Raw genomic sequence first — 23,170 nt, forward strand, 5'->3', positions numbered from 1 at the left:
TCCACCGAGATGAGCTCCTCACTGCTGTTGTCCATCCTGACCAGAGACAAAAGTGACAGCTGGGGAGTTGAATCGCTTCCTGTTCACCAGCCAGTGGCAGCGCTCATCAGTCGCTGCAAACAAACAGAAAAAAGGGCAACCATTGCTGCTGTGCAGCAATGGTTGGGGCCGGGCAATTTTAGGCAATTCTGAGCAACAAGTGGAGAATTGGAAAATGAAAAGAAAGGTGGCATTTTAATGTGCATTTTGCATCAGTTGAGGCTTGATCTCAGTTTCTGGCATGCAGGACAACGCTTTATCTCACTGAGCTAATTGACAAGTGTCAATTCATGTGAGGCTTCACAAATTGACTAAGCCAGTCACTTTCCATGCAAAACCACTGTAGAAAAAAAAAAAATCAGTCATCAAGACAAAAATCTGACAATCATTATCTGGCATGGGACTGGACGTTTGTGCAAAGTTTGGTGAATTTTCACACATGGGAATGTTGCATAAGCTGAGGCTTAAACTCACAATCTTCAACACCAAGGACTGGCCTCTATCTCACTGAGCTAAAACTTCATATGTAGCTTCACAAACTGACTGAGCCAATCACTGACATGCAGGGCAGCAGGCAGCCATGCATGGAAAGGCAGATTTTAAACAGCTGTCAAAAATTTAGTTAGGGGAGAGTGGGGTAAGTAGTGCCAATTTTTACTTAAAGTGCCTTTAAAGCGAGGGGATTACAGTAATGCCTCCAACTAAAATATACACACATAGTTTAAGATGTTGTGCATCCCTGGGAACAATCACTTTGGATCTTATATAAACTGTTTGAGAAATATAGCTTTTGAAAAAAAAAGTGGTTTTGTGGCACAACTTGCCCCCGGTGCGGGGTAAATTGTGCCCTTAGAGAGAATACACTGGGGTAAATTGTGCCATTAATAATTGAAGTAAAACAGATCATTTTAATCTCACAAATGATAATGCTATATAAAAGCAAAACAAATTCAATACAAAATTATTTATTTAACATTTATTTATTATTTTAACAAGATCACAGGCCACTTTTCTATAACAAGGCCGAGCGCCACATGAACACATACCCAGAACAAAATAAAAATTCCAAAATGAGCACCTGCAAATCATCTTCATCTGATTCTGAATAGTTTTAGTGATCAAAGGTAAGAAGACAATGTACAATAACAATAAAATACAATAAAGTAATATATAGTATATAATCACAAGTTGTGCCACTGGCACAACTTACCCCAAGGTCCTTTGGCACAAATTACCCCAAGCCCACCATTTTGAAAAAAATGCATCCCCCAGCTGTTTTGAGCTAACATCATGCTAACTGTATAGACTCATGGTGTAGCTTACTAAAGTACTAAAACCTGTGTGAACTGTTTTCAAAGTTTTCTATAATTGTTCAAACACAGCAATCAAAAAACCTTGATCATGGAAATTTTACTTTGGAGGGCAAAAAAAGGTTTTTTGAACTGAAATGTGCTTTCCTCTCAAGCCATGTGTCTCCCTTCTTTGCAGGATGAGTGAAATGGATGCCTCTTCAAAATATGTGGTCACATGACCAACTTCTTCTATGGTTTTCTAGATAACAGGGGTGGCACTACTTGCCCCTTGGCACAAATTACCCCACTCTCCCCTATTTAGACAAAAATCTGAAAGTATATTGCATCTAGACAGCATGGAGATGTTGATCATTTGTTTTTAACAATGATTGATTTGCTCCATAAGTGAAAAAGTGATGTTTAAAAATGCCATTCTTGCGTTGACTCCAATTGTTCACGAGTGCAAAATTCAAAATGCTGTCAAAAATTCAGTTTTTGAGATACAGTTCTGAAATTTGCTACACATCATCTACTATGACTCCAAAATATTGTCCATTTTTTTCATGAACATTGAAGATTTATTTACCAAGAATTTGCAAGTGTATGTTTACAGTACCATTTACATTCAAACATTTTGATGCACTGTAGGCTCAATTTTTGATAAATCAAAAATCTGTGTGGATAGTTTGTGTAGGACAGTCTGAAGATGCTCTGTATCAAATTTGGTGACATTTGAGCAAAAATTGTGGGAGGAGATAGGTTTAATAAGTTTTACAGTTTTTGAAAAAAATAGAATGATGGAATTCATAATTTGCAAGAGGTTTGAGTGTACAAAAGTTTCTTCATGGGGCTACATGTTGGTGAAAGTTGCAAAGCTGTAGCACATATGGTTGATTTGTTATGAATTTTCAATGTTTTAAACTTTAAAGGCTTACTATAGCGCCACCATCAGGACTATTGGCTTGAGTTTGCATCTGAATGTATCTGGCATGGGACTGGACCTTCGTGCATGGGAAGTAGGACTTCCTCGGAAGAAAGAAGAACATTCACAATTACAAGATTACAATTATTAGCCAGGACCCTAATAACTGATAGATAGATAGATAGATAGATATACTTTATTGATCCCAACCAGGGAAATTCTGGGCACAACTTTCTTTTGGTTCATTTTATGCATCCTGCTCTTCCTGCTTACTTTGCTATAAAATGTATGATTGGTGTTGTGCAGACAAAAATCATTACAAAATACATTTTATTGAAAGATGGGTTATAAATATCAACATACTTAAAGACAAACATTTAAGAGGTTAATGCTTATTCCAACATATGGTCTGGGGCAACATTTGTGAACATATACAAGTAAGTTGAATCTTGAAGCAAGAAACAGTAATAGTCAGTTTTCAGTCTTTGAGAGTTAGGTAAGGAGGTCCGGAGGGGAAGTTGGGGGAAAATTCAAGGCACAAGGAGACATTTTTAATACATCTGCTAAAAAACAATACACACATTAATTCATATTTACTTTGTAATACAAAACAGGCTCATAAACAATATTTAAATAATCCACCATTCCTGACCTTCCTCCTTCCATACACTAATTCATCTCTCTGTCTCTCTTTCCCTCTCCTCTATCGTGAAAAGCCAACCAACACCGAAACCATGTTTATGTGTCATCGAGGTCGACTGAGCTGATGCCGTCGTTGTCATTGGCGACCAGCACCTCTCTGTTCTCGTAGGTCCAGAAGCCATTGAGGTCGATCAGGATGCTGGTCACTGTGTCGCCCTGGCAGCTGTTCACCAGGTCCTGCAGCGTGATCTTGTACGGGTCTTTAGGCTTCACCATGTCAAAGATCTCGTCCTGCACACAGACACATGGGCAGGCAGGCACACGGAGATGTTGTTGACATGAGAAGTGTAATCGTGTAGTGTGCATCCATCCATCCCGTCTCTGAGCTTCTGCATGTTTCAGTGCCTCACCCCATTTCCTTTTGTAAAACTCAATACTTTCCCAGACATGAATTTAAACTGTAGGTATCAGGCGTGTTGCTGAATCTGTATCCAGTATTCAGCAACGCATGAATCATGTATAAGAATGTTTATTACACCTGAATATTTGTATTCAGAAAAGCAAATCCAACTATAGGTTCACTGGTGCTCATACTACAAAAGACTTGGAAATTGTCAACACTATCCTTTATATGTGTGAGTGTGTGTGTGATTGTGTGTGTGTACCTTGACATCCTGGAAAGAGACAGGCTCCTGGCCGTGGAGCTTCATCTGCTCCTGAATGGCCTGATGAACAACACACACAGCAGCAATGTCAAACAGTGATACAGCACAGTCTTTTGACTGTGTGTGTCTGTGTATGTGTGTGTGTGTGTGTATTCTTGTGGTCATCCCCAAAACAGATAAATAAAACCCCGAGAGTGGATACTGTTTTACTTAAAAAAAAAAAAAAAAAATGGGCCATTTGAGGGTTGGGAGTCATAAACATTTAGAGGTTGGAGAATGTATATGATAGAACAGATGAAACATCCACACAGAGTTACAAACATGTAGTCATGTATTGTGTTTGTGTTTATGAGTGTGTGAGTTTGTCTGAGTACTGTATGAATGAATTAATGTGCTTCTACATCTATGTTCCAGTGCAAGTACATTGGTGTTTCAGTGTGTCTGGGTCTCGGAGTCTGTATGGGTGTGTGCATGTGTGTGTGTGTGTGTGTGTGTGTGTGTGTGTGTGTGTGTGTGTGTATGCATATTCATGTGTGTATGCAGCTGATACCCTAAAGAAGTAATTGAGAGAGAAGACATTGAGGTATCCTTGGTTCTCCATGTCCAGCAGTTTAAAAATATACTGTAACGCCGCCGGCTCCTTCCTGTTCTCCAGAGCCAATACAAAGTCTAGATAGGTTTTATAGTCCTGAGGGAGGGAGAGGGAGAGGGAGAGAGAGAGAGAGAGGGAGAGAGAGAGAGAGAGAGAGAGAGAGAGAGAGAGAGAGAGAGATGAAGAAGTACAGGGACGAAGAGTAACATGTTAATCCTTTCCAAATGATTTTTGTTTTATCACATCAACAGAACACCTTCTGCTACCACAACTACTGTTACTATTACTAGAGTCTTTTACTATTACTACCACTATGTAACCACAGTAGATTACTATCACAAATACTACTACCAGTGCCGTTACTGGTATTGTTATTAATAGTACCATTTCTCCATCATAGGTGAGGCACTCCTGGTAAACTCTGTCCAGGAAGACGGAGGTGAGAGTGGCTGTGCCGTAGCGGGAAAGCTCCTCTTTGCTCAACATGCCGTTATGGTCTTTATCCAAGTTAAGATACTGGCCTGCGGAGACACACACACACACACACACACACACACACACACACACACACACACACACACACACACACACACACACTAAGAAACAACTAACACAGCTATTGTCTCGTTCTGGTCTGTGATCTAGACCACATTAAGGAGTGTTTATTACACACAAACACACATGTGCCACTGTTTTCAAAAATGCTACACCAATAAATCATGATGTCATTGTTTTTGATTCACAATTAATTTTGTAAATAGTGATATTAATAGCTGTAATTGAGTTTTTTGGTTGCCATATGAAGATTCCCTTTCCTCCTCTATGGAGGTATTAAAATCAGTTTATGGATCAAACTGTCCCCTGAGCAGTGAAGTACACAAGTAAAACACTACATTCTATAATCCAAGTCAAATTATAGTTACATAATAGAGGTCACTAAGAGTACAAAAGTTGCAAAGCTGCAGCCTAATCTTTTCTTTCAGTTTCAGGTTTGATTTCATAACAAAACAGCATAAGAGGCACTTCACCGCCGACTTGAAAATCCCTGATTTTGAACTTCCCACCAGCTAAAACGTTTTAAAAATGCATAATGGTGGAAATTCATTTGTCACATCTCTTGTGACAAATGAATTAAATCTCACAGCCCACACTATTGAAAGTGCAGTATATTATGAGGTCTTTCACAAAATCCAGGCTTACTAACGAAAAAGATTATCAACACATCAATTTAAACACAATATATGACATTAGAACCCCAACATCTGCAAAGGGGTTTGTCTCACCATAAACTCGGAGAGCAGAGGGAGCTGAGAACCAGTTAGACTCCTGACTCTCTTTAGACAACTCCTCATCTCTCAGCTGTGAGGGAAGGAGGGAGGGAGGTAGGGAGGGAGAGAGGGAGAGAGAGAGAGAGAGAGAGAGAGAGAGAGAGAGAGAGAGAGAGAGAGAGAGAGAGAGAGATGATGTATATGTTCCAACACTACTGAAATTATAGTCACATTTTTGTTCCTGGAGAAATTCTCTTTTTTTTGGTTGTGGCCCTTTAACTGGTTTAAATGCCTTACAGATAGTTCATGGGCCTAAACTTCATACATTTTACAGATACATCTACATGACAGCAGGCAAAACCCATGTTTTGGAGTGGAGACAAACTGTGGATTAGAAGTTTAAAAAGTTAAGAGCACAGTAATTACAGATTAATAAATAATCTACCTCCAGCAGGTCATCCAGAAAACTGCACGCCAAGATATCCTGAATCTTTATCTTTCCTGGAAAAGGAAGACAGACCTTCAGTAACAGAAATCTGCACAGACGGTATATCTCAACATGTTACCTTGATTTCCACTGCACATATGGACACTTACACTACTCACAAAAAGTTAGGGATATTCGGCTTTCGGGTGAAATTTCAGGATGAACCTAAAATGCATTATAACCTTTACAGGTGAACTTAATGTGACCTTCTGTAAACTTTTGAATGCACATGTCCAACTGTTCAGTGTTTCAGTACTTTTTGCACAAGTTCCTGTTCTCTAACAAGGAGTTTAACGGCAAAATTCACATCAGGTGTTTGATGCTCCAGCTCATCGAGGTCGTATCATTAGAGAATGGCTGCTGGAGACTGGGGTACCTCAAATGGAGTGGCCTGCACTTCCTCCAGACCTGCATCCCATAGAAAACCTATGGGATCAGCTGAGTCACCGTGTAGAGGCTCGGAGCTCTGTACCCCAGAACCTCAATGTCCTGAGGGCCGCCCTTCAAGAAGAGTGGGATGCCATGCCTCAGCAGACAATAAGTCGACTTGTGAACAGCATGAGACGTCGTTGTCAAGCTGTAATTGATGCTCAAGGGCACATGACAAGTTATTGACACTGACATTTTTTGTTGTGGTACAGTACAGGCCAAAAGTTTGGACACACCTTCTCATTCAATGCTTTTTCTTTATTTTCATGACTATTTACATTGCAGATTCTCATTGAAGGCATCAAAACTATGAATGAACACGTGGAGTTATGTACTTAACAAAAAAAGGTGAAATAACTGGTGAAATAATTTCAGGTGACTACCTCTTGAAGCTCATCGAGAGAATGCCAAGAGTGTGCAAAGCAGTAATCAGAGCAAAGGGTGGCTATTTTGAAGAAACTAGAATATAAAACATGTTTTCTGTTATTTCACCTTTTTTTGTTAAGTACATAACTCCACATGTGTTCATTCATAGTTTTGATTCCTTCAGTGAGAATCTACAATGTAAATAGTCATGAAAATAAAGAAAACGCATTGAATGAGAAGGTGTGTCCAAACTTTTGGCCTGTACTGTATATCCACCACTGTTGTTGGCTTTTGTTTCAAGAAATTGTTTGAGATGAGGAAATCACCAGTGTATGCTTCTACTTAAATGCCCTACTTTCATGATATAATATCACTGTAGCGTGAACTTTTTATATTTTCCATAAATTTCACCCAAAAGCCAAATATCCCTAACTTTTTGTGAGTAGTGTATATGTAAGCGGTAGAATAACTCATGTGCACATTAGTTATTCTTCAACATGTTCCATTTCAGATACATGTGACCATTTGTTAACCAAGGCGTTTAGCCTCACCGGTGCGGAGGGGGTCGAGGAAGAAAAAGAACTTGCGAACGGCAGTGCAGACGTAGAAGGAGTAGAATGACTTCTCCAGTCCGTCCAACTGGGGCAGAGTGGGAATCAGCTCTAGAATGTAGTTCTCCAGATCCTAGAAACAGAGATGAGCATCATCCACTCAAACAGCACCAGGAGATTTTCACCCACTCTTCACCCACTAGATGACTGAAATCAGTGACTAATAGTTGAAATGCTTACCGATTCCCTGAGGTAGCCTTGTCCTGCCACATCATACAAACTCAGACCTATCCTGGTCTGGTGCAACCACACTAGAAACACACACACACACAGAAATTCATAAACTTCAGTGACACAATATTCAGTGGAAAAGATTAATCACATGTCAGCATTCGGTCTCAGAAACAACAGCGAGCTAACAAAACAATACAACATAAAAAACAATTATGAGGTGTAAATCAACAAAGTTCGATAATTTTGGTACCTGAATTAGTATTGACCTTTTGAAGTTGTTATAAAAGTGCCGGTCTTTGTTTTTATGTATTGCTTAAGTGTGTGAGAAAGGAGGAAGGAGGAGGAGGAAGAAGATGAAATCAGAACAAAGGTGCAGACCTTTCCGCATGACATAGTTGAAGAACTGCATGATTGAGATCCTTCCATAGGGGTCGTTGTGGAGCAGCTTGCCGTACACTCTGGCCGTGAAGAACTGTCTGAAAGAGAGTGGTGAAAGTGAGTCTGTTATTCTCACTGGATCTGCTAGGTTATGAAGCGAATTAACGCCCAAATGTATCTCTGATCACCTCCAGAGCTGGTCTGGGTGAATGAATCTTCAATAGCTTTGCTCTGTCTGAACACACTGTCTTCAGTCAGGGAATATGTTTATGTTTACACGAGGTGAACAGGTGATCAGGCTTCCTCACCATCTAGTTTTGATGTAGCACCTTTAATTAAGATAATTCCTACCCAACTGGAGTGAACAGTTTTATGCTTCCATCTGTTAACTTACTTGCACTTGGGCCCAGCCTTCTCCCCCACCTTCAGGTAGGCTTCATAGCTGATCATGGCCTCCTCTCCAGTCATTGGAGGCACCTGGTGCTTATCCAGCAGAAACCACAGGTTCTACAGACAGACAGACAAACACACAGAAAGGCAGGTGGCAGAGTAAACAAAAAGACACAAATAGACAGGTTATGCACTAGTTACAGCAGGTATGACATATATGCAGTGCTAAGTCACTGTTATGCCTTTCCACCAAAGAAGTTCTGGTTCTCAACCTGGATCAGTTCAAGATTCTTGGAACCAAAGTGCAAAATGAGGAACTTGTCTGCATTTCAACCAGTTTTTGGAGTGGAACCACTGCAGCATCAATGGTGGTCAACCGTAGTCTTGGCAGTGCAGGACAACAGTGTCGTGGTGACTCTGCCGGCCTGCTGTCAACTGCAGCACAGAGCCCGACCCCTCATACCTGTTAGAATAATTAACCTACATAATCTGATAAGCCTGACGGGGTGCAGATGGAGAATTATAAACGCTAAATTGCTTTTTGTTGTTGTTTATATTGTGTTTTTAATTGCAAACGTGAACACAAGTGTGAGGGAATCTGTTTAGTGTGGGCAAAAACATTTTTAACCAGACCACAAAGTTTTCTTGGTAGTCATTTACATCCTTCCTAAAAATACACACCCACCCGGTTCCACTTGAGAACTACTATTTTCTGATTCTAGTTGAGAACCAACCTTCCCATTTGGGAACCAATCTATATTTGGTGGAAATGCAAAGAATGGTTCCAAATCTGGTGAACAAACCAGAACGGAAGCGGCTCTTTGTTGGTGGAAAAGGCATATGTGTGACGTCTATGTCCAAACTGGGTCTGTGTGTTATACCTGTAGCTCCTCATTGTCCAGAAGCTCTCTGCTCTTCCTCTGGAGGAAGACAGCTCTGGACTCTTCTCTTAGCTTCTGGAGTAATACCTCATCCTCTGCTGGTAGCTATGTGACAACATCATCATCATCATCATCATCAACATCATCATCATCAGCTTCACTTTCCAATCCCATCTTTAGCTGTCAGTCACAGTATGGGCTATATGTCAACATGATCATCATTATCATGTAAGTTTTGTGTTGGTACCTCCCTCTCTTATGACAACTGTGCATTAAACATTGACCATCACCGACATCATCATCACCAACATCCTCCTCATCATCAAGACAACTGAATGTATCAGCATTACACTGCTATCACATTTGGGAGCAGGACCTTCTCCTCTGCTGTCAACTATATGCCAACTTCAACGTGATGGCACTGAATGGTTCATTTAACAAATTCTCAACCTAAATCAATCACAATTACACCAAGTCATAAAAAGATGAGTTATTTGATGTATTTTCATTTTGTACATGCCCCATTTGCTCATAGCTGATCACGGTTCTGAGCTATCTTTCATGGACACAATACAACCAAAATAACAACACAGCCGTCATTAGGTCGAGGTTGATATCATATTTTTAATCATGACTGTACCCTGTAGTAGAAGCGAGGGATGTTCTTGTAGGAGCTGTCACGGTGGCCTCCTCCCTTCCACTGGGAGTAATATTTACTAAACAGTTCAGTTTCCTCGGCTTTCTTCTCCTCTTCGCTTCTCTCGTCTGCACAGTATCAGGGAATTGAACAAAACAGCACGTTAATATTATTACTAATGAAAAAATAACCTAGCAGCCAACTAAACGAGTACATTAGTTTAATGTTAGTGCCTTAGCTAGCTAGCTATCAAGTCAAAAGTTATGAATGTTAGCTCTGAACCCTCTCACCTTTTTTGGAGTTTGCTAACCGCCTTTTTAAAATATCCGACCAGTGAGGTGGTTTTTCTTTTGCCATGGTTACTCTAAACTTAAACTAGGTCCACACAGATACAACTTTTTCATCTAAAAAGGCTAAAACAAGCAGAAGTCTACAACTGGGAAGCTCTTAGCCCCTGCCTCTACCCGGCCAGGCATAAGCTTCCGGTCAACATTTTCATAATAAACTCCCGTTGCAAAAATTTTTGAGTAACGCAAAATAGAAAACAAGCAACAACAACAAATATGGTAAGAATATAAATTTATTAAACGAAAGGAAGCATTGGCATTTTCCAAAAAGCCCAGGACACAAATATTAGACATACTTTTTTTCAAGCGTAACAATTTGAGCTTTTATTTTGCAAAACCGCAGCTCCCTGTCACATGATGTCACATATGCGACAGGAGTCATGCCTGTGAAGTTTTGTCGGAGGGAATAAACATTAAAAAAAATATCTGTGGAAGTCATCTCGTATCCATGAAAGCCGGTGTGCGTCGCCTTCAGAGGAGGATGTTAGTGAGTTGGTGTTGGCGGCAGAGCAGGATCCATGTCTTTTAGTAGCTACAGGTCTGACATTTTGAAACAGCATGCTAGCAGCAGTGGTAAAGTCAGCTAGTCTCCTCTGTTGTGACACGTTTGTTCGCTAGTGAGCTGTTTTGGAGCCTCGCTATCACAGTTGCATTGCAGCTGACGTGGTAACCAGTGATAACCAGTGCGAATGTGCCTCTTAATAAGCTAATAATCCACATTAATTTAAAGTCAGGCTGCTAACCTTGAGGCTTGACAGTCTAAGATGTGCTCCACCTTGATGTCCAGAGCCAGAATATGCCTGATCCCCCTAAATCCTCTAGTCCATCATGGAAACTCAGGTTTCTTCACCATGAAAATGCTGCCAAAATCATCCCATCCACCTACTGTGGCATGTGCTCTGTGTACTGATGGCACTAACTCTAATCATGGAGGCAGGGCTGTGGCACATCGCAGGCAGACAGACACAAGGAACAGCAGACCGACTGGCAGTGGATCGGACGGGATAAAAAATGCCGCCATCCGACCCAGGGAAAAGGGATGGAGGAATGGTGTGCTGGAGGGAAGAGGTGACGGCTCTGCCCTGCAGGAGAGGCCGTCCTTCACCAAGTCCGTGTTTGCTGCTGGGACGGCCAAGAGGCGGGCGGAGATGCTGAGGAGGAAGGCAGGCCTGGCTGCTCAGGACGGGGAGGAGGAGGAGCAGGAGTCTGCAGGGAGACGGGTTCGAGGAGCAGGTGGGAAAGATCAAACAGCAAGCAGCCTCACTCTTAGTTAGGGCTGCACGATATGGACAAAATTTCATCCCTCGATATCTGTGCCACATATTTCGATCGTGGCATGTTATGACAATGGGTTAGCACTTACTTGAAATTTAAGTGTTGCAACAGTGAAAAACAGCATAATAATACCAAATGGATGTGGACAGTGCAGTTACTTCACCAAGTATTGTAATGCAAGAGACTAACCTTTGCTCTAAAGTTATTGTTCATATCGTGTCCTTTTGAGATATTAATATCACACATGTCTAGATAACCATATGATAATGATATATCATTCAGCCCTGCTCTTAGTATCATCAGCAATGCCCTCCCTTCCTGCCTCTCTCCTCTGATCTCCTCTGGTCATACAGATTCCTGAAAATGAATCATCTGTGAAGTTGATTTCCCTGCAACCAAATGTATGTTTCTCAGGAAAGGCGGTGCCTCCAGAGCGGCCGCTCTCTGCCTCCGAGTGGAAGAAGCTGAAAGAGGCATCGGACAGTCCGCAAAACTTCGACATCCAGATGATGACCGCAATGTTTCTCTCTGGGGCTGAGCTGGATATTGCGAAGTGAGAACCAGAGTTATTATTATAGTTTTGTGTTTTTCATTAGTTTTCATTTTTATTTTGGTTTTAAGTTTTTTGTTTTCAGTTCAGTTAGTTTACAGAGTGGGTTTACTCATTTCAGTTTAGTTTTTCTTGTTGTGTCTGTGTTTGTGTGTGTGTGTGTGTGTGTGTCAGGGTTGGGAGATATATCTACATTAAATCAATATCATGATATAAGACTGGAGATTGTCTTGGATCGTAATATTGTGTTATCAGGTCCCTGCTGACCTTTGTCGCCATGGAAACGGGGACGCTGTCCTATCAGCTGCTGTTACGGTACCTGACGCTGTGTGTGAGCAGAGGCCACGACGCCGAGGTGTTTGACGTCTATGAGATCATGCGGAGGAGTTTCCAGTCTCTGGACACGGGAGCCTCCAGCCTCTTCATCAAGTCGTTCAGCCGGACGGCGAGGTGGAAGGAGGCCCTCTCTGTCCTGCAGGACATAAAGAAGGTGACTGACGCAGAGGACTAGACAAGAACAGGCCCAAATCTGTATGAGGCCTGACCTCTCGTGGTGAAAAGTAGGGTTCCCGGTCTTTGCCGTCAGGTGATGTCACCTCCCATACAGACCAACAGGTGGTAACATCACCTTGCCCTATTCTTTACATCCTCACCTATTTTTATTGATCCTAACAGGTCCTCACTCCCTCGCCACGCAACTACGGTGACATCATAGCTGGGGCAGTGGTGCACAACGACATGGCCACCGCCTGGGCACTTTATGATGAAGTCCTGGAAAAGGGCCTGAGCCCACACCAGGAGACATGGAGCACTCTGTTTCGAGGAGGAGAGAGGCAGGAGGCCGAGTCGGACCACCAGGAGAAGCTGCTGAGCATTCTGCTCTACATGAGGAACAACCAGGTGTACCCTCAGCAGGGCCTCGCCGGCGGCATCAAGACCTGGTTCGAGAGGTACGACCATGGGATAACTGAGTATGATGAAGATACTGATGACTAGGTGATAGATTTTGTTGTGGTCAGGGTCAATTTTCAGTTCACTAAACCTTGAGTTGCCTGCATTAAATAGGATTTTTTAAGTTAATGGCTTCCACATAACTAAACCCCTAAACGCAAATCTCTGTAAAGCCTGACCTCTAGTGGTGAAAAGTAGAGTAGCTGATCTTTAGCTGTACCTGCTGGATCAGGCCTCACACAGATTTGGGTTTGGAGTTTTGTTGCACTTTAATTTTCTCTTACACAACACTTTTGTTTGTAAAGTCTGCATGAACTCTGCATAATATCTCTTTGCCATTTTATATGTCTGAATTTATTCTCCCTTGTTGTCCCTCTTCTATTCTCTGTCAGTCTTGCAGGGCAGAAATGGAGAGGAAGCTGGACCAGTGTTAACCCAAAGTAAATAATTTACATCATTTCCAGCTTCATTTTTATAAGTGCATCTTTTTATTGTCATGTTGTCATTTACTAACTCTAAATCCAATACAACATGACTTATCACCATCACATACTCATATATCTGTCTATATCTTTATATATTTTCACCTGTCTGTATATAAAGATACACATTATTTATACTGTCCATACCTACACAGCCCTGTTACAATCTGTTACATCTTTAAGCCTGTGCAACATAAACACAATTCAAAATATGTATTATGTGTATCATGGATCATATATTGCTAAAGCTCTTTATTCATGTTTTCATTCATGTCTCTTTGTCATTGTGCATTGTGATATGTATGCTTTTGTATGTGTTTACTTGCTTTTACCACATTTGTGTATAGGTATAAATGTGTGTGTGTGTGTATTCTTGCATGGTGGTGCTTTTTCACTCATTTTTGCATATATTTCTATTTGTGTGTTTAGGGGTGCGTGTAGGTGTTGTGGGTCACACTTAGAGTCTATCCAGCTGAGCGCCGATGAGTTCCAACAGCTGAAAGACAGAGTCATGGCAGACATCATCCAGGGACGAGATGTCTTCAAAAAGACCACGCCTGAGGTACACACACACACACAAACACACACATACATTAATCAGGGTGTCTACCAGTCCTTCATAAGTCTTCAGTTAATTCAATTTAATGACTTTAAAGCATTAACATTTGAAGATTAAACACAACAATAAGAGGATTTACTTTGTTTTTGACCACCTTATGCAGTTTTATACTCTATGTAGTTTAGTTTCATTCTCATTCAGCTATAAAAAGAGGAAGTGCGATTAACGTTCTTTACATTCGGTGATATTTAATCAAGGCAGATTGAAAGCATAGTCTGAAAGCATGTACTTTTGAATGGAACCCGCACTAGTGTTGGTTTTGCTTCCGTATGTTGTGGTTCATTATTTCCACCTGCACTTAGTAAGACTGATTTCACACGCTTATCTACTCCTTGATAAGGGCGGGTATGTGTGGGTTAAGCTCTTTTATCAGGCTGCATGCTGGTTGTCACTAGATGGCGCCATTAGTGCACGCTCAGTCATCTGGGAGTGAGGGTTAATTGAAGTAGGATAGCAGACTCCTCCTCAGACGGCTACTTTCACTTTCTGGATGAGTGAAGCAGCTCATGAGCAGATCTCCCTTTGATGCGGCTTAAAGGGAAACTTTCAGGGAAATTAAGTTCTGAGTTTAAACACAAGGGATTTCAGGTGCACATGATGCAATCACTTGTGTGTGAGCTCCTGATTCAAACAGTGATATTTAATATGCAGTCTAAGAAACAGAAGATGACCTCTGAATGGTGGCCTCTTTTTTTTGTGCAGCTATACATCAAATACTTCTTTTTGGCAGGAGACAGGTATCTGGTATTTAGTTGAACCAACACGTTGCGCACTTCAGCCCAGCTCATTCACTTTGTGGCCACTAGCATGCCAACGTCATCACTGTTCACAGTTTTATGATCTTTTAACCACAAAGATAGCAGTGATGTAAAGCAGATGCAGCTAATTCACAACAGACTAATAAGCATATAGGTGCTCGTGGGAGATTGGCCTATTGGTTTGTTCATAATGAAAACAGCCACCAAAATCACCCGTGCCTCCCAGGTGGTTTTGTGACTGTTTGGTGTGTGGTTAGATCTAGATTGGCACAGATTCTTGTGATGAGCGCCTATGAACATACTGTAACACTTAAGCATACAAAATGTTGTGTGATAGCAGCTTGCATTGTCTCAAACATGAGAAAATGATAGCAAATTAACCATGAATGATATATGGGAAAGTTTGGCGGTTTTGTGCAGAATATTGGTCAAATTCACACAAAGCCTAATGTTTGAACTAGTGGGAACTGCCTTCCCTGTTTCTATAGGAAGTGAAGGTGTGCTGCTAAAAATGACCGCACAGCAAATGCGGCTGCTCACCTGAAATAGTCCCAGCGCGGATCTCGCTGTTATCTCCATTTCAGTCGTTAGAGGGACCTTCAGTGCGATGACAGTTAGGCCAAATTGAGGGGATTTCCAGCATGTGCTGCTCCATGTGAATTTGTCTGGACCGCTACCCGCCTCCTGCAGAGCAGACAGGCGGAGGAGGGCAGACAAACGGTCAATTCATCTCAACTTTATTAGTAATACCCCATTTGACTCAATTGATTTTAAGGGCAAACAGAGTGCTTCAGACAACAATGAAGCAACACAAGCCAAGACAGGAGGGGAAACTAGGACAGATGGAGATCCGGGAGATCCCAGCCTACAGGGCGAAAGAGGATAAATGTCCATCCGTATGTGGGAATTAACATAGTAGTTAGTGTGTTAGTGTATGAGAATATGCCACAACACCAATTTCCAAGTCTTGTTCCATTTATTGTAACACACTAGCCTACAACTAAAACAATCACAGAACATAAAAAATAAAATAAGTACATATGTATACCTATAGAGTCTGAAACTATAAAGTGTTCTTCTACTACTGTTGTAAATACTACTGTTACAAGTGAATCTGAATATTTTGGGATGCATTTTCACTCTGCCCGTGATCATCATTTGGATGGCACTGTGAGACAACAGATGTAAACTAGTCTATTGTAATATTGTAATATGGAGCAATTCAATCCAGACGCTGTGGATAGCACTCTGTCTTTAATACAGAGCTTTAAAACGAGTTGCAATAGCATATTGTGCATTATTTCCATGCCTTTTTTCCTGCCCAGTCAGTTGGTTTCCCTGAAAAATTACAAATAAAACCCGTATGATACTTAAGTTACAGAATAACGAATTATGGCATCGCAAAATCAATGAAATTTGGGCAAATATAAAACAGCTGGGTGTTAATAGTCTATTAGGAAATGAAATATGAAGATAAAATGAACGTTATATAATCTTGTAAGACAATAGCGACATTAATAGGATACAATCGGTTGAATATAAACGATAAAACAATAAAAGCAGTGAGCAGCATTATAAACTAAAAAATAAAATAAACAATCGTTGGGTTTAATGACCACATATTCTTGCCAATGTCTGCATGTTACTGTATGAGTGAGATGTATGGGGAAAAGTATGGCTCCCCTATAGTTAATTTTACTGTCTATGTTGATAGCTTACCTAACTCTGGATTAATAAATATAAATATGTGCTAGATGCATCACTATATGTAGAAGTAATCATTACAAAAACATAGAACTATAATAAAAATGGAGCTACAGAGTATCAACGCTGGGAGAGAATGAGGCACGAGGTTCACTTTAAACACTTTAGAGCCATAATTGATACATGTCATAATAGCCTATATCCTGCAGTCGATTATAGGCTTTTGGCTTCTGGACGTTAAGTTGGTCAGTGCTCATCCTGTTGAATAAGTTTATGTTATATGTGATTATGATGGCATATGTAGGGGACAGTATGCTTTGTGTGTGTGAGTGTGTGTGTGTGTGTGTGTGTGTGTGTGTGTGTGTGCGCGCGCACGCAGTCATATTATCCCCAGCAGCACAATGAGCTGGTTTCACATATCAGCTCTGGAAAGTCCCTGGATAATTATGCTGGACTCTCTCTCTCACTCACTCACTCTCTCTCTCTCTGTCTGTCTGTCTGTCTCTCTCTCTCACTCACTCACTCACTCTCTCTCTCTGTCTGTCTGTCTGTCTGTCTCTCTCTCTTTCCTGCATCTACTTTCTTTTTTCTCTGCCTCATTTGCCCATCATCTGTCCATATCTTACTTTCATCACTTTCATCGTCCAATTTATTCACTCGTTCTACCCTCCCTATCTAACACACACACACACACACACACACACACACACACACTCAAAATCCCCCATCCACCTTTAAACTAGCCTCCAGTGTGACCCTGCACCCTGCAAGTGTAGGTATAACATTATCTCATGCTGAATCAAAGCACTGAAAAATGAGATATTGGAATAGCAACAATAACAACTTTGTTTAAGAGACGTTTTAAGTAGGAAACAGTTACATCAGAGGAGGAATATTTCAGCTTTTTATTTGAAAGTTCTTATTACATTTTGATCGCTCATATTCATGCAACCACGTTTGTGTGTGTGTGTGTGTGTGAGTGTGTGTGTGTGAGTGTGTGCGCGCTGTGTGCAGTGAGAAGTGGCAGTCCAGGGGAATTCACAGCAGCCTATTTCCATAATGCTGCTATCTAAAAGTGAAAATACTAATGTTCCACTGCCGGAGGCCTATTCTGAGCCGCCACGCAACTTTCCTTTTATGGTACAGCGTTGCACCACAGATGTGTTTTTAGGGACTAGATCAAGACCCAAAGGTGGGTCACAATCTGTGAGAAATTAATATACAGAGTTATTGCATGCACAGAGCCCTCATAAGTCCATGTAATGCAATATAAAACATAGAGTAACACCTCAGTTCAACAGCTTGGCAGAAAGTACATGCAGATGTTCATTCATGTGTCTATAGTGCATCTTTATAGGCTCACAACAATTGTGAATGTAACTCCTGAACTCAGTAGAGCTTTTAATGACACATTATAGTCACTTCAAAGTAGGTTGACTATCGCAATTGGAAATAAACTGTGAACACAGTTATATAGATTTTTGTCATATTAGCATGCAAAGTTCTAAAGTGAATATGGAAAGCAAAATAAAGATCAAACAAGAATTTCTCAGTGCAGATTTCCGTCTTTGTTTGAACTTCAAGATTCAGATCAACACACCAGACACTTACTTTAGAAAAAATACTTCACTCTTTCTAACTCCGTACATATTGGCCAGCACAAAAGCCTGTAAAGTCAGTTTCTGTTAATGGGGAAATGATATTTAAAATCCACTGTAGCGTGTGATCGTAAAGTGTGCCACACTGTCAGGCTGTTGTCACTTGGCAGGCTGCCGTGTCAGTCCGAAGCAGGAAAGAACAGGTAGATTTATTACAGGAAGGCTTGTGATCACTTAGTCAGAAAACCAGCCAACCATCGGGCCAGTCAGCACACAGCTGGAGCTCAGCCACGCTCTTTAGCCACGATAAGGAACAAACACCTCGCCTTGTTGTAGAGCAGTGTGCAGTTACAAACTTTATGTTCAGCCAGTGAGCCCTCCAGTCACCCCGCTCACTTTCTCAGCTTGTCGCCCTGTGGGTGAGGCAGCCAGGCCTGCAGTGCTGGAACTTGCAGCTGAACTTCTCCAAAATGAATCAAATCTGCCGCACGATTCACTGAGCTCAAAAATTACATCAAAAAGCACAGTGTGAGATTTTTTGACTCTGTATTCCTGAATGTAAAATGAAACTGACGAGAAGGTTAAAGTAAATGCATCTAGCCCTAAATTCAGATTTGTCACCATGTCAGATGAACAGTTCAACAACTTAAGCATCTATTATACATGGTCTGCATATTATATGTATGTTGTACTAGGAGATAATATATGATAATTTACACGACATGTATACTGTTATATTAAAGTTATGATATTTGATGCTGTGTCACAGGAAAATTGTTGCAACGTGACCTGTAGTAGTTGCAACTCACAGCTGTTTCCCACAGCCGTTATCATATCGTCAGGTTCTCAGCACTTTAAGCGCTTCAGCTCTGTCACTCCCATGGGTGTGTTTGCCATCACTGTGCGGCCGAGCTTTGTTCAAAGCCACAGAAGTGTCTTGTAAATTCTAGGGGAGATCCCAGGGTTTCCAAAGATACCAAATATGTGCTGCTGAATTACAGGGAAATGTGTATAAATTGAGGCACAGAAAGTGAATGGCCCACGCTGGTTCTACCCATTCAGTTTCTATGCACATGACATGTCAATATTTTCTACTTGGTACAATGCTGCAGCCATAAAACAATGGCGTCTTGGCTTTCAATATAATTTTATAAGAAATGGTATTTTATTCTTACTTTTATGTTTTTGTAATACTTATATTTATTTTATTGTGTGATGTAGCTTCAATGAAGCACCACAACCAGCAGATGTATATTTTTTATTTTGAAGCTATAGGGGAAAATTAAGTAGAAATTGGAAATTCAAGGCATTAATGTATAAATATAAAATAATTCAGCTGGAGACAAGACACTTTACTGTAAAATACTGTGAACTCACTGTGCTTAAATAACTGTGAGTGGGGATACAGTAGCTGATTCGTGTAAGAATATAGTTTTTAGGGGAAAAAAGCTCATTTGAAAATGTTGTTGTCTTTTGTTTATTTTGATAATTGTTGCCTAAGGGTGATCATATGTTGAAGGTCACGGTAAACTTTCATTTTTAATTACCCTCACATAACAGTGGATAAATGAAAAAGGGTTCTGAGCAATTAAAGTCACCATGAAGCGTGAGACACTAGTGGTTATCTAGTAGTTATTGTTTCTAAATTAGTTCTTGAATGAAACTCCTACATTGCCACTCCTGATGCAATCAATGACCAATACGAGCTGTACTGTCTTGTTTTATCTTTACTCTGCTTTTGTTCTTCCTCTCTCTCTCTCTCTCTCTCTCTCTCTCTCTCTCTGTCTTGTGTAGGAGTTGGAGAGATTCAAGGCTTTTGTTCAGGGGAAGCCGGCGTTTGATGTGGTCGTTGACGGCCTGAACGTTGCAAATATCACCAAGGGCAAGCAATCAGAGACGGTGACAATACACACACAAATGCACATGATTTGACTGGGGAATGAAAGCAGACAGCAAAATGTTTAAGGAGGGAAATGTGAGCCTAAAGAGGAATTTACCTACCATCGAAATTATTGCCTGTACACACTCACACATCCACACACACTCAGAACATGCTCGGTCGGAGTTTTACGGTTCAGTTTTCAGTAGTGTCTTCAACCCGAGGGGCTTTTCTGTGTGCGCACCGATGCATGCGTGGGGCGGTTTTACCTTTATTACTGGCCACTGCCCTGTTTTATCCACACCTACTGTCTGCCAGCTGACATGTCTGTCTGTGTCTGAGTGTGTGTGTGGTTGCCTGGCTGACTATTGGTCTGTCTGTCTCTCTGTCCCAAACTGTCTGGTTTAAACCAGACAAACCACTTGTCAGAAATGAGTGTGTACAGGACAGACATGGAGATGGAGAGAGACAGAAAAACATATTTCCCTACCTTTTCATGTTTTTAAAGTAACAAGCAGCAACATTTTTATATAGATAAAAGTTTGTTTTGCTAGTCTTAATCAAAGATTGCAAAGAACACAATAGCGATTTAACTCAGTCAGTGCACAAAATACTTTTACTGTTCTGAACACTCCATGTTGGTCAAATGTTTTGTTTCCAGTTTGCTTGCAATAAATATATCAATTTATTGTCCCATACCTTGTAAAAAAAGGGCCTTTTCCACTTAGGATGCAATCATTTGGCTTCCGAAGACGTGGACCATGCTGCATTAGTTGCATGGAGTAATTTTGTCGTCCTTTTTTCTGTTTTTGGATTGCTAAAAAGCAGTATCCATTGACTTCAGTTGTTTGGTGAAGGCTACTTGCATTGTGTTAAATGGACAAAGATGCTTCAGCAATGTGTCTATCGGCACGCGCATGAGCAGATAAACACAAATGTTCATGATTTGGTGAACTGTCCCTTTAATACTTTAATGGACCTGTTGATGCCTGAGGCCAGCAGCCCGGAGCAGGTTAGGTTCTCAGCACAGGAACGAGACTGACTGTCCTGATGGGATGAGAGAGGAAGAAAATACAAAATCTTACATGAAGTGGAAACATGTTTGATTCTGAACAGACAGCACACAGTGGCAGACTCCCCGGCCATAATGACTGCTGCTAAATTGAGGAAGCCCTTGACAAAATCCAGACTCATCGAGTGCAGCCTGGCAATAGAAACAGGCCATCACATGCAGAGCTGGCTTCACAAGCAGAGCATGCTTTAAATATTAGACTTTTTTTTTTTTTTTTATAGGATTCCCACTCGTTATGGAATTCCTGGAATATTATGGAAGAGCTGGATTCCACACAGGAAGTCAGGGACTGTGAGGCTTTTACAAATAGGTCACGTTACGGAAATAGAGCAGAATGGATTTTCCAACTTGCTTCACATATTCATTGCATTATGACACAAAGGCAGATTATTCGTCGCATTAGATGATTAAAGCAACTAATTTTAAAACACAAGTCCCTTTGATAGCCCTTCCTTCCCTGACAGCCTGTTGCTTCTAAAGGTCCATTCAGAGAAATAAGAGGCCTCTCAAATAGGCAGACAGCCGTTGGTGTTTTCATTCACAAAAAGCGTCTAAACACACACCTGAAAACCCACCACCTGAGTGTATTTGTCATGTAACCTCCAAAATGCATCTTAACTGTGTATCCAGGTTTCTCTACTGTACTGATCATTCAGTAGTTGTGTGTGTGTGTGCGTGTGTGCGTGTGTGTGATCCAGTTGTTGGCAGTGGTGTCGGAGCTGGAGCGGCAGGGCCAGAGAGTGCTGGTGCTGGTAGAAAACACATGCTGCAGCCCTCCAGGTCGTGGGATAGACGCAACATGAACCTTGTCCAGCAGAAAGCCCACTGCTTTTTCACTGAAAACATGTGAGTACATCTGAACGGAACCAGATGCCGTCAAGCAGACACCGTTTGTAACCCATACAGCACATGGTAACCTGCTTTTCAGCTAGAATATCTAAGTTTTATCCAAATTTCATGAGGCTCTCATTGTCCTAAATGTCACAGTGGGTCATTTTATACAGTGATGTCAGGTTTGAAAAAAATGCTCTCACTTCAATGAAATGGCCCCTATGGGGGCTAACATCATCACACATGAATCAAACATGGCTTATTGAATCCACAAGAGTCTCAGCTTTCCACTCAAAGCCAATTTAGCTGTGGCTGCCCAGCGAACCCATTTTCATTCAGAGATCTGGAGGTCAAAGCTCAAGAATCGCAGTACTTAAATGAATCATTTTTCTCCCCCCCACCACGTGCCGGTCTGTCTGCTTGCTCATCTGTCTGTCTATATCTGTGTCACTCCCTGTCCCTCGGCGCACGTGTCTTTCAGCTCAGAGGACGACCCCTTCCTGCTGTACGCCACGTTGCACTCTGGGAACCACTGTCGCTTCGTGAGCCGGGACCTGATGAGGGACCACAAGGCCTGCCTGCCCGACGGAGCCACCAGGCGGCTCTTCTTCAAATGGCAGAGGGGACACCAGCTGGTGGTGGACGGGACGGTGGCAGCGGGCAGGAGGGTCCGATTTCAGGTGAGGAGGAGGAGGAAGGATGGAGAGATTATGAGAGGGGAGAACAGGTAAAAGCAACCCACATAGCTCATTGGACTAAGAGCGCCTGACAGAATTTTTTTTTTTCACGGTGTCTTTCAGAGTATTCCCAGCTATGACACCGTGGTCCAGACCTCAGGAAGCTCGTGGCATGTTCCCTACGACGACTCGGAGGACAGGAGCTCCTATGAAGTTCCTCAGAGATGGCTGTGCCTGGCCAACACACAGTGAACACAGGCAGCGTTTTGCAGTGCTTGTTGTTCAGAGTGTCACTGACTGTACACACGGGCCTGTAAATAAACTGTTTACACCAACACGACTCACTGTGTCACCTCATTAGAGCTGAGGCATGTCGGCTCATTCTGACTGAGCTGGTGACTGAGGTCAACAGTGCCAGAGGTCACTGATTTCTGTCTTTCCTTTTTTCATCATCCCTACCCTTCCTCCTTCCTTCCTTCCTTCATCCCTTTCTTTCTTTTTCTATCCTCCCTTTCTTTCCTTCCTTCCTCCTTTCTTTCTTCCCCTCTTCCCTTCCTTCCTTCCTTCCTCCCTCCCTTTTTCTCTCTTCCTTCCTCCTTTCCTTTTTTCTTTCTTTCTTCATTCCTCCCTTCCTTTCCTCCTGTCTTTCTTTCT

At 41.6% G+C, this 23,170-nt stretch overlaps 2 protein-coding genes across 2 annotated transcripts; one reads left to right on the forward strand and one right to left on the reverse strand.

The window, feature by feature from the left end:
* Positions 1-2,565: 2,565 nt before the first annotated feature.
* On the reverse strand, positions 2,566-10,235 carry ppp2r3c (protein phosphatase 2, regulatory subunit B'', gamma). The gene is made up of 13 exons (XM_030044708.1): positions 10,064-10,235; positions 9,777-9,901; positions 9,137-9,241; positions 8,260-8,372; positions 7,866-7,963; positions 7,494-7,564; positions 7,254-7,386; positions 5,866-5,921; positions 5,436-5,511; positions 4,537-4,673; positions 4,111-4,248; positions 3,561-3,620; positions 2,566-3,186 (listed from the first exon to the last, which is right to left on the reverse strand). The coding sequence occupies exons 1-13, from the start codon at positions 10,128-10,130 to the stop codon at positions 2,992-2,994; spliced, it is 1,374 nt and encodes a 457-aa protein (XP_029900568.1). The 5' UTR covers positions 10,131-10,235; the 3' UTR covers positions 2,566-2,991.
* Positions 10,236-10,487: 252 nt separating this feature from the next.
* On the forward strand, positions 10,488-22,851 carry prorp (protein only RNase P catalytic subunit). The gene is given in 11 exon segments (XM_030044706.1): positions 10,488-11,353; positions 11,810-11,948; positions 12,201-12,435; positions 12,621-12,895; positions 13,289-13,336; positions 13,808-13,940; positions 19,852-19,956; positions 21,707-21,755; positions 21,758-21,854; positions 22,321-22,519; positions 22,640-22,851. Coding segments are annotated over 11 exon segments (1,878 nt in total). The 5' UTR covers positions 10,488-10,884; the 3' UTR covers positions 22,769-22,851.
* The last annotated feature ends 319 nt before the right edge of the window (positions 22,852-23,170 follow it).

The sequence above is a fragment of the Myripristis murdjan genome, chromosome 22, assembly GCF_902150065.1.
Source record: "Myripristis murdjan chromosome 22, fMyrMur1.1, whole genome shotgun sequence".
Lineage (NCBI taxonomy): Eukaryota > Metazoa > Chordata > Actinopteri > Holocentriformes > Holocentridae > Myripristis > Myripristis murdjan.